Here is a 16,124-nt window from a genome sequence, read left to right on the forward strand (position 1 = left end):
GCCCATATGACAGTTTTTAGTAATGTGACCTCAGATGACCCCTCTGTGCCTTTGGATGACGGCTCCATTACCTTCCGAAACTTTGACTCTAAATGTTGACTGTACCCACCAAGTTTCATGCCCATATGACAGTTTTAGTAATTTGACCTCAGATGACCCTTGGGTGACCTCGGATGAACCTGAAATAACCTTCCGAAAATTGTACTCGAAATGTTGACTGTACCCACCAAGTTTCATGCCCATACGACAGTTTTAGTAATTTGACCTCAGATGACCCCTGGTGACCTCAGATGACCCTGAAATAATCTTCCGAACATTTGACTCTAAATGTTGATTGTACCCACCCAGTTTCATGCCCATACGACAGTTTTTAGTAATTTGACCTTAGATGAACCCTGGGTGACCTCGGATGACCCCTGAAATAATCTTGTGAACATTTGACTCGATGTAGCACCCCAAAAGAGACCATTTTTGACATAAAACCTGTTTTAGACATTTTTTTTAAAACATGCTTCCTAAATTCACCCTAAAAAGGTGGTTTTAATTATTCAGTTTCCTATACTTTTGTACATGAGAGACATTCTTCAAAGTCTTTTTTGGCGTAATAACTTGGCCTACACGACCGAAATTGATATATGTAATCATAATATAAAAACAATATTTCATTAAATTTTTGACCCCCCTCTCAACTTTGAGTGTGTGGGAGGGGCCACATGGGGGGGGGGGGTACTAGTGTGCATCCTCTGGTCATACTACCCCCTACCACATTATGTTGACCGTACCCACCAAGTTTCGTGCCCATACGACAGTTTTTAGTCATTTGACCTCAGATGACCCCTGGATGACCTTGGGTGACCTTGACACACTAACCAATACAAACTTGTTCTGTCTGGGGTGAAAATGCACCCACCCACCAAGTTTGAAGAACGTGCGACCCCTAGTCTCCGAGAAAATAGGTTTTTGCATTTTATGCATAAATTATGCAAATTAGGTACTTAATTACCATATTTTGCGCTGAAAATCGAATCGGGTTGAGATCCTCTGGTCATACTACCCCCTACCACGTTTCATCATCATAGGGCTTAGGGAACCTGTTTTAGACATTTTTTTGAAAAAATGCTTCCTTCACCCTAAAAAGCTGGTTTTAATTATTCAGTTTCCTATACTTTTGTACATGAGAGACATTCTTCAAAGTCTTTTTTTGGCCTAATAACTTGGCCTACATGACCGAAATTGATATATGTAATGCGCAATATAAAAACAATATTTCATTAAATTTTTGACCCCCCCTCAACTTTGAGTGTGTGGGAGGGGCCACATGGGGGGGGGGGGTACTAGTGTGCATCCTCTGGTCATACTACCCCCTACCACATTATGTTGACCGTACCCACCAAGTTTCGTGCCCATACGACAGTTTTAGTCATTTGACCTAAGATGACCCCTGGATGACCTTGGGTGACCTTGACGCACTAACCAATACAAACTTGTTCTGTCTGGGGTGAAGATGCACCCACCCACCAAGTTAGAAGAAGCGTATGCGACCCCTAGTCTCCGAGAAAATAGGTTTTTGCATTTTATGCATAAATTATGCAAATTAGGTACTTAATTACCATATTTTGCGCTGAAAATCGAATCGGGTTGAGATCCTCTGGTCATACCACCCCCTACCACGTTTCATCATCATAGGGCTTAGGGAACCTGTTTTAGACATTTTTTTGAAAAAATGCTTCCTTGCACCCTAAAAAGGTTTCATCATCATAGGGCTTAGGGTTCTTACGAATCCCCCAGATACAGCTCCACAAGGCGGATTTCTTCAGATTTCCAACCATATTTGTAGAATCGTCCGCATAAATTATGCAAATTAACAACTAAATGCGCATACTTTTAGCGAAAAACTAATCAGGTGATCAGCAGATGTGTATCATAGCTGCCACTAGGTTTAGTTACCATCGCCCGACGGATCTTGAGATAGTCTGTCCACAAACTCCGCTATCAATTTGCGCTGATTTTTTGATAAATTATGCAAATTAGCTATGTTAATTTGCATATTTTTCACCGAAAACATATCGTTACTGAGCAAACTTGGATACCCTTCCTCCCACCAAGTAGCGTCGCCGTAAGTCTTACGGTTCCCCAGATACAGCTCCGGACGGACACACATACATACATACATCCACACATCCACACACACGGACAGACAGAAATAGTGATTACTAAGTCCCATCCTGAACAAAGTTCAGGCGAGACAAAAAGGAACCGGGTTAAATGCTCCAATTTTGATGAAAATGGTCTCAAATTATTCTTTCTGAGATAACAACTCTAAATAAAGAATAGTTAGGACTACCTAGGTAACAGAGCAAAATAGGTCATTGACAATTGAGTCCTCTAACCAAACAGTTACCTATGTTATTTTTGAGGTTATAAAAATGATTTGATATGACAGTCCTATAGGAACTGTTCAAAGTTACGCCGGGGGAGAAGGCAAACTCTCATGATCGACCCCCTTTTGCATCAATTTCGATCAACTAACTTATACATCACTTACACAATAGCCCCCTTCTTATTTTGAACAAATTTAACATTTTGGTGGAACTTCAAAATTAAAAATTTTGCACATTTTGGCCCATAAGGTTATCCTGTCAATGACACCCAATTTTTAGCGGTCTCACACGTACTGAATGGACCCTATTTCTTGGAGCCCACACTAAATGACCCCCTTTTCTCGGAATGAAATCCTACAATGATAGCCCTATAGTATTGTACTCCTCGGCGAGGCACAGGTATGTCACTTTCATATTTGAATGCCCCCCTCCCCCCCCCCCCCAGGGGAAATCCAAATTTGTTTGGGGTCATGAGCTGAGGGGGGCAATCTGAATTTGAAGGGGAATGATCCAAATTTGTTTGGGGTCTTGAGGGGGCAATCTGAATTTTTTACTTAAACCATGAGGGGAGATGATAAAGCAGTAATGTGCCATTTCCATGCAATTGGCTGTTGCAGACCACCCAAAGCACCTTTGATCTTTGTATTTTGAACATGGAGGGTGAAATTGGACACCCTGTGCTGCAAGTCAAAATCTATGATGCAAAAAAGTAGAGACATGTTCTACTTTTGGAGGTCACACCTTGCAATCATGGTTCAATTCTGTCCTTGTATTAAACCTCCGGCCAATCAGCTGGGGGAACATATGGTCTGGTCAGTCAACATGGTCACTGTAGTCATTTGGGAAATGTAGGGACCTACTTTGAAATGATTATGAAAATCATTTATCATTTGGTATCATGTTTTGAGTATATACCCAAACCTATGTCCCTGCTCAAGGATTTGCAAGTCCCTACATTACTTGTGTATTTTGACCAATTACTATAAATATTAGGTAACAATTTTTGGCAAAAATATTAAAATTCAAGTAATTTGACCGAAATCATACAATATGGCAAACCGGACAGCAAAATAACAGGAAAGTATTAACTTTTTTTTATAATTATAATATTTTATTACAATATTTACTTCAACAAAATACATTGAAGGTGAAGGAGGGTAGCACTGTTTAAACACGCTGTATACACACGCATTGTCACTTTGTACTTCAGAGTGGACAGACTGTAGAAATTGAGTTTGGGAGAGCTGTGGCGAGCGAGAGCGATCGCTCCCCTCAAACAGTAAGACCTGGTTTCTACGTTTGACTAACATCATACTTGATTTCACAGATCTGCACAAACAAAAACAATCTAATTTTGAATTTGCTCTCAATGAGAGAAGACACAACTTATTTTGCTCTGAGTTTGCTGTCTTTTTTGCTACTTATTTCAATTTGAACTTGCCTTCAATTTTTGACTTGAATTTGTTTTTAAACTACAGCATGTAGTTTTTGTTGTTTGCTTTATATTTTGTTGTCTGTCCCTGAAGAAGAGCAGTTTATCTGCTCGAACGTCGGTTGTTTTTTGTCTGTTCTGTGTTTGACTGCTATGTACACAGTGATTTTCATCACTTCCAGTGTACTGTTTTCCTGACACTTTTGTGGGCTCTGGAATTGGCAATTTTTGGCCATCGAACTTTGCCTGTTTTGTGCCTACTCTGGATGTTTGGTTTGTCTGTTTATATGCACAGTGATTTTCATCACTTGTTCTAGTGCAGTTTTGTATTACCATTGATCCTTGTTGTTTTTGCAGGTTCAGCACTTACTTCTGTGGGCCTTGGAACTGGTAAAATTTGGCTATCGAACTTTGCCTACTTCTTCTGCCTACATTTGCTGTTTTTTGTCCCCCTGCATACTGTCTAGTCTGCATTTTACTTGTTTCCCCACATCAAGTTGGTGTACCTTGCTTTTTTCTTTCCAATCTAATTTTATTAGAAACTAATTGAAAATTATAAATTCTGAATACAGGAATGTTATTGTGAAAATGATTATTTTGTATTAGGGACCTTTCACAAACACTTGTAAGGGGGGGGCTGATGCAAAAAATTTCATCACGAAAATTTTCCGGGACCCCCCCCCCTTTACAGACCTCAAAAATTACAGGGCCCCCCTTTTGACATGAAAATTATGGGTCAACCCCATAGAAAAGCATATAAACTCAAATTTCCCAGGAAAATTTGTGGTCATTTTTTTCAGGTCCCCCTGAAGATGGTCAAAATTTCAGGGCCCCCTTTTTGCATCAGGCCCCCCCCCCTAACAAGTGTTTGTGAATGGTCCCTTAGTATTAGACCTACTGCATGTCAATGTATAAGAGCTAATCCATAATACAATATGTTCAAGAATAGGTCACAACCAGTGGCGTAGCTCCGAAAACCTAGCTATACCACTGGAAACGACACTTGTATGCGCTATGTAGTCTAAAAACCACAATTTCCATCACAACTTCAAATTCTGGCCAACTGAATTAAAAACTAGTTTTTAGTACCTCACCACAATGAATAAGAACATAGTGAAACCTTACCAAGATCTAATTTTTCAAAGTTTTAGGGGCCTGAGCTTTCGATCCTAGCAGGATCTTTATCAAAGGCAGAGTGACAAGACAACACACAAACATGCATATATAGGGACATGGACATAAAGGAAAAGGAAATTAGCAAGACAATAGAAGACACAAGTGTTTCTTGAGAAATATCAATAGGGATAGGAAGTGGGATCCCACTCTGTCTTTGATAAAGATCCTGCTAGACGATCAAAAGCTCAGGCCCCTAAAACTTTGAAATATTACTTAACAGGCTATTTTTGTGGATGAGCAGTTTACAACAGCTCACTTTTTAAAGATCTAATTTTGTGACAAACAGTTAGTAAGCCACAGTTAAAAGGGCATTTCGTGATCCACAGCATCATCCCCCACTTTTCTCAAAAAAAGTTGAGATTTTTATATCACTGGAAACCTCTGGCTACATAATGTTTATGTACAAAAAATTTTTCTTGCAGATTAATTCGTTTAGCAAAGATATCGGGAAATTTGAATTTCGTTCTGGTATACCAGAACGAAATTACAACACATTGTCTATGGAGCAGTGTAATACACATACTCGTAATCGCAAACGCAAAATCGGAATCAACTGAAATTTTGGGAATAAGCTTTTTTCGTGGATATCTACTGAAAAATGTCATAAAAAGAGGATGCTAGGATCACGAAATATACTCCTTTAAATGATATTACAAAGAAAACTACAAATATGTACAATACATTGTGGATTATAAAGCTACTGATAAAAAATAACATTCTACACTAGTCTAAATAACAAAAAAGTTAAGGAAAATTGTATAGAACAAAAACATTGGAATCGTCCTGACACAGACGTACATGTATTATACTATACACATACTAGTAGTACATGTAGTTAGTATACATGACTCATCAGTGGCATAGCCAGGATTTTCCAGATAGAGGGGAGCTTGGTGCCTTTCAAGAGGCAAAAGTGCATTTCAAGGAAGCAAGATTAGTCAAAAATTGGTCAAAAATTGCTAAAAATCTTAAAATTAATAGCTACTATCCCACAGGCAATGATGGCACCGGGCATTTTTCCTGGGAGGAGGAAAAGTGTAAGGGGGGGGGGCAAAAGTCAGAAAATTTCCTTAAACTTATAGCCAAAAACATAGGATTTTCTGTGAGTTTCTTATCCTGACTGGGGTGCAAACTGGGGGCTGAGGGGACAAAGAAAGAACACATGGAATACCTCCTGGAGCCACCACTGCACAGGCTTGCAGGATGTTCCACAGGGGAACATCTGCCCCACCTGGCTACATCACAGAGACTCATCTTCTTTTCATCACATCACATTCTATCCTACACTTACTTTTTACTAATTAATACTTTATTATACAGAGGTGAGGACTGACTATTATAGCAAGGATTCTGGAGTAATAATATGCTATAGGAAATATTTGTTGCAAAATATGCTTATTTGGTAGCTCATTTGCATAAATTTATTTTTTATCATTTAAAAAACAAGAGCGAAAACCGCACCATAGCTGAACCATGTGGCTTCAGCAGTATATTGTGGTAGGCCTATACCACTGTCACCCGAGTCTGTAATGGACATAATCTCGAAATGCTACGAAGGTATGGCCGCCCAGTGGTGTTAATGAAAGAGGAAAAGTAAAGAATTTAAAATAAATTAGAGCAACTGTGCCCTTTGCTAGGGCACGAGGTAAGTTAGGCGGATTACCGGATGACTGTGACAATCTGATCAAGCAGCAATACTGTGCTGGATAGTATTAATTTTAATAAGACTGTTTCATTAATTGCCGTTTTAATATATCTTGATCGTGGAAAGCTGGCATTTTGAAAACTTGACTTTTGACCTCTGTATGACCCCCTTAATGACCTAAAATGAATTCTAAAATATTTAAAACATGTTAAGAATGTCATAAGGATCATTGCATTTAAATTTCACCTCAATTGAAGCATTTTGAAAACCTTGACCTTTGACCCCTTTATGACCCCTTAATGACTTTAAATAATTTTTTTAATGTTTTAAACATGTTTAGAATGTCATAAGGATCATTGCATTTAAATTTAAGCTCAATCGGAGCATTTTCGGTTAAAATGACCTTTTTTTACCCCTGTGACCCCTGGATGACCTTGGACGTTTGGAAATATTTTTTATTATATTCTTTATATTTTCCTCTTTCATATGACACCACTCATGGGGTCATACCTTGGAAATATTTTTTATTATATTCTTTATATTTTCCTCTTTCATATGACACCACTCATGGGGTCATACCTTCGTGGCATTAAGAGATATGTCCATTTCAGACCAAATGGTTAGTCAGTTAGTAAGCTAGTAAGCTAGTAAGTAAGTAACATTCACTCATATAGGCTGATACCATTTCATGGTTCAGCAAAAATTCCCAGCTCCAAGTGAAATTGCCCTGTTTAAAAGGATGTATGTCAAGGTGGAGGTATTGCGGCCGACGCTTTGCATCCAGAACTGTGCAACATGAGAACCGCAAAATTCTAGTTCAGCAATCAGATTTTTTCAAAATTAAAAACAAAATATGCATCAGCTCCTACACAAATGTCACATTGCGCAGTGAGTATGTTTGACTGACTTCATTTGTGCAAACAAGTGCCTCCACCAAGTTACATCACTATATACTTCAGTTCCAAGAAATTGCACTCAGGGACATTTATGCAAATTAGCTACCAATTAGGTTAATGAATGCGTATTACTTGTTGGGAGAGAATAGACAAAATAATGCATGCGCATTGATGATGATGCATCTAATGCACAAGCCCTGAAGGGGGGAGTGCATTAGATGCATCAACATCAGCACAAGTTGTACGTAAGTAAATTAACATACATACCCTGATAAAATCAAGACTTAAGATGCTGTGTAGGTTTGTCAAAATCCAAGATTTTGAATATAACAACTGAAAAAGATGTTTAATTATTACGAAATATTATGGAAATATTAGTTGAATTAATGCGTACGCGATGTTCATAACACAGTACGTACAACATGGCATGCGGAACTGTCACCCGAGTCACATTCAACGGATTGACTCGCATTGACAACATATGTGCTGGTATTAAATAGCAATGTTTTTTTGTATCGCCTCATCTGTTTGGGCTAAAATTAAAAGAGGACATACCTGACGATGAAAATTAACATTTTGTTAAAATAAGAAATTTCTTATAAAAATGTTACAAAATGGCTTTAATCATAATAAAAATTATGATCCCTGAAACAACATGAACTTTCTATACGCTGGTGAAGTTATATGATAATCGGATTAACTACCATGTGAAAACTTTATTTTTTGAATATACCGCGCTGCACGGGTACGTTCACGCACTACCTCTGCATTGAACCATATCATGCTGATCACTCGCACGGTCGCACCTGTAAGATTAGTATCTTTGAAAAGACGGTATTGTATTCAATCTATGATTGCAGACATACACAGGTGATGAGTGCAGCCTGCTTGTAGTGCAGTGTGATATATTCAAAATTGTTTTCACCTATTGCTATGGTAGTTAATCCAATTTATTACGCCACTTCACCTGTGTATTACAGGGGTCAGTGTCCATTCTGATTTGAGTCAAGTGTACATATCTTACACCCGGATCTTTATACGTAACAGCTCTATTCTTGCGAGTAAGCATAATACTCTGTACTCAACTTTTTCCTATCAAATTTAAACCACACAGGGTTACTAGTCAAGTTTTTACTAGGGAACTCAAGAAAATATTTGCCAGGTTCTAAATCCTGAGGTTCGTGATCGATACAAACAACTCCATAATTGATGGAAAATTCTTTGTCCCCAATAAGAAAAGCTGAATCTGGTGTTCCATATCCTGATGGCCGGTTGCCTCTGTTAAGTTGTTCTCCTACAGTCATGTCCATGGTGCCATCATTTTGGGAGTTGAGAGTCACACGGCTGACACTGATGGAATGATCTGACATCTCGTTCTGGTCCATGATACGGTACAACTGGTCTTTGTAGACATAAAGGGATGGGTCAAAGTCATACGATTCCTCCCATTCCTCTAATTCTCTCCGCCCAATCTCTATTAAATATAATAAAATAATAACAAGTCTAGAATAATTGTTTGGGTGGTAGAATAAATAAGATACAAATATGCTAATTGACATCCTAGTCGGGAGCAGATCCTCTGATAGTGGTCAGGGGTGAAGCTAGGCCCTTTAAACTGTCACATATTGATGTACATGTACCTGATGAACTTAAAACTTGTTTTGGGATATAGAAACCCCAGGATAGAAACTAGTTTTAATTACTTGCTACACCCACTATGTGTTAGTATTATTTTCTCATTCAATGTTATTTTCTCATTCATCATCCAAGAATGTCATTATCTTTTTTAGAAGATTTAAAATTGTAAATTAATTTGTTCCAATTTGTTTTTATAAAAACTATATGATGAACATATGAAATGATACGCGAAAAGTCTTTTGTGGTCTAACTTTGCACTGTCATCCAATCCTAAACTCTGTTGATCTAATAAAATCAACCAGAATGATATAACAATTGGAATGACAGACATATCGGTATTGATATAATATTGATGGTTGAGATGATACCATAACATATCGGATGAGTCATAAAAATATCGGACGAGCCAACGGCGAGTTCGATATTTGTATGACTTAATCCGATATGTTATGGTATCATGCAAATAAGCCATCCAATATTATCATTATTAGGTTTTCTTAACTCCTAATAACCATGAAAACATAATAATGGTTATTATTAGCACACTTCACAGGTTGTCACTATGGCCCCACATCATTCCATAAACTACATATAATGTAACAACAACACAGGGACTTTGCAGTTTCAAGAGCGCACGCCGCACACCCTAGACATTCCAAAAATGATCAGCTCCCCGAATTTCGTACGGTTACAACGAGACAATTACTAATTAGCAGAAAGTTCCTTGTCCACAGAAATTTCAATCTAACTCAATTTTTCCACAAGAGCGTACTAAACCACCGCCAGGGTTCGAACCTGCAACCTCTCACACCATAGTCGAACACCTTATCGATTGAGCTAACTTGACTGTTAAACATAACAAACCTACAAATCACAGGTATTAAAATGTTAACAAAATTCCCAAACAACTTACCCTTTACCAGCCAGTTGTCTGTCCCTGGGTCGTACATCAGCAGCTCTTCTAATGTATGATAGCTGTCAACCTCATCATACCGATGGGAAAAACTATCTGTCATTCGCCTTGCACTGCTCACAAAGATCTTCCCTTCAAATGCCACCACAGAAATGCCTTGACCCCCATCCTCCACTGTTCTTAGGCAACCAGGTTGTAACTTGTTGGCATCATTTAGAAAATTACCAGGGGTGTTTTCACAGCTTCCCACTTGTTTTCATTTATATCATAGCGCTCTATCACTATTCCTGGACCTTCAAAGTTATCGAAGTGATATACCTGTTTATCAGCAGCAGATATACCTGTACGAATCGTGCCAATTGCATAGAGGTAACCTCCTAAAGACACCAACCTGGTATTGAACTGACATTTGGACATTGATAGCAACTGGAGCCACTTGTTGTCTCCAGCTTGGTACCTATAGAAATCTGTTCGTTTTTTCCCTCCAACTGCATACAGGACTCCGTCTGCAACAATCAGCTCAGCAGCTCTACCAGGCAATGGGGCAAACTTGTCCAGAGCAACCCAGTCATCAAGGTCATCATCGTTAGCATAAAATTGAAACTTCCCGCCAATTGATACAATTTGTGCCTGTGAAATAAACAAATTGAACTATTTTTCACCAGGGAGGAACCAAGGGGGGGGTATGGGTCCAGTAGTGGCACCACAGGGGTGTGGGGATGAGGGGGCACCTTAGTTTTTAAATACATTGCATATATGCATACATGTTTATTGATGAATAAACCCTTGGGAGGGCCAGGGAGGGGGTACCCAAGTTTAGTTTGGGTAGGGAGGTGCCACTAAGAATTTGAAAGTGCACCCATCAATAGTAATATTTCAAGAAATTTGGATCCATCAAAATACCAAAAGTCTCAATTTTTGGCCAAATTTAACACAAATTGTCAAGAGTTATGTACAGCTTTCCACCAAATTTTTGGTAAACTGAGAAATTTTGGCTACAGCGAGGCAAAATTGGCCTAGAAAAAGTGGTCACGAATAATATACATGTACCAAATGGCCTTAAATATATTCCATGTTTGAGGCACATCCCTGTTTGGTCATTTGTATTGATTACCCCTCTAAATAACACAATATAGTGTGACAATTGTATGCGAAACCATTACATTATTATTTATAATACAAATATACAATCATATCGTACCATAATAGTACTCCTTGTTGCTGCAAGTTCTGGGTTCTCAATTGATAGAACATCTCGAGGTATCTTCAATGCTTGCACCTGAAGCACATGGTTAACCAAGTCTGAACACTCTGGAATGCTAAGTATTTCTGGAGTAACAAGCTCTTTGATATCATCTGGAGCAACAAGCCCAAGACGAACCTTCTGTAGAAGTTGGTGTGAGTGTTTCTTCCGGTTTTTCCAGTCATGTTTCAGCCAGTTGATTACCAACTCTAGGACCTGTGATTGATAGTTCATACAAACACATGTAAAAATTTAAGTATAATATGCTCCAAAATCATTTCAAATATTTTTACTATACCTGGAAATTTGGCCATTCTGAATTTCTCGCAGAAATTCTAGTGATTTGTTGAATCTAAAGGGAAATAAAATGGGGTGTCTAACTAAAAATGGGTCTAAATATCAATGTTGTAATCAAAAGTAAATCGGATTGATAACCCCCTTCAAAATCCTGATTGTCTCCCAGATTGTTACAGCTTCTTTCTAATATACCGGACCTACCGGTATATAATTCTATGTACATCATTCCTGCAATACTAACTTGTTTTTCATCATCCTCGCTCGCTAGATTTTCCCGAGACAGGAACGCTTGCAGTTAAGTCATACTTGTATTCTCTAGAAATACATCCAAGCACTTCAAACCGCCCACATGATCCTCCAAATACTGCAGCGAAACCTCATGAAGCTGTTTCATGTAGGTGTGTTTCTCAGCAAGCAACATCACCTTGCAAACATCACTTACAGACAGTTTACATGTGTTCTTCTCCAGTATTTCTTCTATAGCAGAAGAGCAGGTTTCCACAAATCTTCTAAACTGCATATAGCACGCCATCTCAAGCACTTCATAGATACAAGTAGATACCTGAGAAATCATCACCTCACCAGTGTATGCAAAATTGAGTAATATTTCAAAAGCCGCTGCACTGCCATCTATCTTGATCTTCTTGTCTGAACTTTCTCTAAATCCAGATGTAAACATTGCCAGAAAATAGTCCCCAGTAGCTGCAAGAACAGTTTTGTGTGCATGGAAAGATTTCCCACCCACACTGATGATGACGTCACACAATTGATTTTGCTCTCGCAGGTTGTTCAAGCCCTTTACAAGTTCTTTTGGGTACTTCAAACAGGACTCCATTTTTGTGGGTAGCAGACTCAGCTTTGGTGTGTAGCAGCTGTAGTTGAATGTCTAATCACATATGCTGAAAATGAAGAAAACAAACAATATGACTGTATTCATGATACAGGTGTATTTTGTCAAAAGTGGGGATGTGAAACAAATTTATAATTTTATGTTGCCTAATTAAAAGTTTATTTTCATTAGAAGCTTTATGGCCATAAGAAAAAATATTTTTGTTACAAAATAATTTGTTTTCAAAGGAAATAAAGTGCAACATTTGATCAATTTTTGAGTTCTTGCCATTTTTGACAGCAAAAACTGGCAAAAAGGGGACGAGAACCAAATCATTAATTTTACACGGCCCTATCTATGTTTAAATTGCATTATTAAAAAATTGTGAAAAATCTTTGATCTCTAACCCCTCCTACTTTACCACTGTATTGATTCTTGAGCGCCCTAGGCAAAAAAGAATAGGGGTCAACAATTAATCATTTCCATTGGGGTGTCATTTTGTATGGGCACCATATAAAGTAAACCCCTAGATATACCCCTTCCCCCATTCAAAATGCTTCAGCCACCACTGATGAAAAAGAAAAAAACAGGGGTATAGGCCCTATTAGATGAAAATTATTGCAAAGGGGGTCTTTGAAATATTGAGTAATGCGGCCCATACATCTATCTTATAGATCAATATCAAAGACCCTAGAGACAAGAATGGATACAAAATTTACCACTGAACATGCACAATCCAGTCCTGCATCTAGGGTCTCCAATATTGATCAATATTTTGATCGTGTATGGGCCGCATAATGCACCAGGTTAAGTACCACTTCTGTGTTGAGTAGGGGGGAGGGGCAGGTTGTCATAATCTTCACTGATCCTAAATCTTAATCTATAAACTTTGTACTTGCATAAAACACTATAAAAAATATAGACCCAAAAAGAATGCAATTTACTTTCAGAAGCAGATTTGAAGCAGGGGTGGGGGTACTCAGTACAAATGACCATATGGGCACGTGCCGGATGACCAAGCCAATTTTGGTATATGGATGGGTCCTTTTTCTCAATTTTTTTTTTTAAATAGCCCAATTTTCCCTCACTGTAGCCAACATTTTTTTTATTTCCCCCAAATTTGGAGGAAAATTGGTAAAAATTAAGACAATTTGTGTTAAATGTGGCTGAAAATTTTGAATTTTGATACATATCGCGGGCCATTAGATATTTCTTGAAAAATTGGTGCAGTTGACGGGTCCCCTTTCATATTCTCAGTGGCACACCATATCCCCTACCCAAACCAAACTTGAGTACCCCCCTGGATTTGAAGCAACTTATTTTTTTACATTCATTTTATGACATTGGATTGGAACTGATTTTGTAGAATAGCCATTTCCTTGTCACCTAGAGTAAGGCCAAACACTTGTGCTGAAAGTCAAATTGGTCACTTATCGCCCACTCTTCAAAATGTGACATCTACACCAATTACAGTCCCTGAAATGGTCTACTTTTTTAGCCGGCCACAATTCCGAAATATTTAGTGATAGTTAAAAATCTAGTTAAAAATTACCAGGAGGCAGGAGCTACCATTTTGGTCAACTGAACTCGACTTGTGCGTTCTTTTGGTTGACATAAATCGAACAAAATTTTTAATAACAGGTAATAGTAGGATTTCATTTTTTTATTAAAATGAAGTTACTTGTAGTTTTGAGGAATGACAAAGTTGTTTTTGGAAACTTAGATGTTTGTTTCAACTGATGATGTAGGATCGCAAGGTGTGTGAATTCGTGAAGAGATTTCCTTGTTTGCGTGATAGTAGGATACGGGATGTAGGCTAGTCCTCTGTGTTTGACCTGCTCCGACGTCTCAATTCACTCGGAATTATTCGTACCTGCTTACCAGACAGCAATACTGCGTATTGCTGTATGGAACCAGACATATTTCCTTGTATCCATCACTTCAAAAATTGAGTGCCCTTGGCCACCCTCTCCTCCCAGGGGGAATGAAATCATATGCGCATATTTTGGTGGGCTTTGGGGCGCAATCCCACCAGCAGCCCCATAATCAGGATTTATTTGGAGGTGGGGTCTGATTTTGAAAAAGTGGAAACTTGGTCCTTTTTGACTAAAAAGGGCTATAAAACTTCTATTTTTTGCTCACTAAGCTTGCAAATTTGGACTTTTTGGGTTAAAAAGGGGACTTTTTTGGCATGGGGGGCATCCAACATCCGCTAGCTCCCTGGTTATGGGTCTGACCCCCCGAAAGGTTTAAAAAATTGTGAAACCAATGGAACTATATCAAAATATTTTGCTTTTAGGTCAGTTTATAATCCTTTTTTTTTTCCCACTTCACTCAGTGGCGGATTTTGGAACCGAGGGGACACAACTTGTAAATGTACCGACAGAAATATTTTTTGCCGACGGAAGTTGTGATTTGTTGACCCAAATGCATACGCCACTGACTTCACTGACTGTTTCAAACCATGGGAAAAAAAATTGGGTCAACCTTAGCATTTTTTCAGAGTCTTCTAATGGCAGATGCATGCATAGATAGCAGGAGTCATTCTATAGACTATTGGGGGCACTGGGTGGGAGTGGGGGTCAGTGGCGAGCTGCCTATTTGGGCCCCGCCTCTAAAAGGAAAGGAAAAAGAGGAAAAAGGGGGAGAAAGAGGAAAAAGAGAGGAGATAGAGGGGAGAGAGGGAGGAGGGCAGAGAGATGGGGAATCCACACGATATGCAATACCATACGATATTTGGGCCCCTCTCCCCCCCCAAGTGCAGGGAAATTTTGTGGATTTGGGCCCCCGCCCCATACAGGCTTTTCCCCCCTGGAAAAAATCCCAGCTACGCCGCTGGTGGGGGTGGCACCGACCATGATTGGGGGAAACTGGCCTGATTGTAGTGGTGCGGGCGGGGGGGGGGGCAAGGTGAATTTCAGGGGCATCGGATCTGATTTGGGGGGGCACAATTTTCCTATGGGATTAAAAAAATTTCAGATTGATTTGAAGCATGTGCCCCCCGTGCCCTATGATGCTACGCCACTGGGTTTTTGCCTTGAAAGTGGGGGGAGGTAAACTTGGGGGAAATATTGGTGGGGAAAAAACTCAGGGAAAAACCCCCAGGGGCGGATTTAGAGGGGGGCACACCCGATGCGCGCCCCCTCTTATTTTTGCAGAGCGGCGCCTGACTATGTGTATTTCTGCAGAGCGGCGCATGACTTTGTGTGGGCGCGGCAACGGCGGTGGCTCGGCGCCCCCTCTAATCTATTGAAAATGTCTGGGTCCGCCCCTGGCCCCCTCCCACCCCCCCCAGGAGTGCTTGTCACTGCCCGATTGGGGAAAGGGGAACCAAATTAAGCGGGTCAAAAATGGGGGAGGGAAGATATGAACATTATCGTAATTTTGGATATTTACTGACTGGATGGTGATTTTAATATTGTGCTGCATGCATGATCGCTGGTTTATGATCGTGTCATTGTATTGTCATTAATTATGGAGGTTGTCAAGGTCGTCCGGTATCGGTAGGCCTATCCGATTTTTTGGCCGGCCTCCTAACACTTACCGCATCAGCTTTAACATTTAAGTATAAATGGATGAGGAACTAGGTTTGGTATCAAACTATATCGGCAGCAAGTTGCTCACTAAAATAATCTGGAAATCAAATAAATCTGTTCAATCCCTGCATGCTGATG

General features: G+C 39.3%; 1 protein-coding gene across 1 annotated transcript; it reads right to left on the minus strand.

The window, feature by feature from the left end:
• Positions 1-7,338: 7,338 nt before the first annotated feature.
• LOC140156035 (uncharacterized) lies at positions 7,339-16,124 on the minus strand. Its single transcript, XM_072179141.1, has 5 exons — positions 15,995-16,124; positions 11,863-12,520; positions 11,283-11,540; positions 10,082-10,711; positions 7,339-9,004 (listed from the first exon to the last, which is right to left on the minus strand). The coding sequence occupies exons 4-5, from the start codon at positions 10,182-10,184 to the stop codon at positions 8,580-8,582; spliced, it is 528 nt and encodes a 175-aa protein (XP_072035242.1). The 5' UTR covers positions 10,185-10,711; positions 11,283-11,540; positions 11,863-12,520; positions 15,995-16,124; the 3' UTR covers positions 7,339-8,579.

This window comes from Amphiura filiformis, chromosome 6 (assembly GCF_039555335.1).
Source record: "Amphiura filiformis chromosome 6, Afil_fr2py, whole genome shotgun sequence".
NCBI classification, from domain to species: Eukaryota; Metazoa; Echinodermata; class Ophiuroidea; order Amphilepidida; family Amphiuridae; genus Amphiura; species Amphiura filiformis.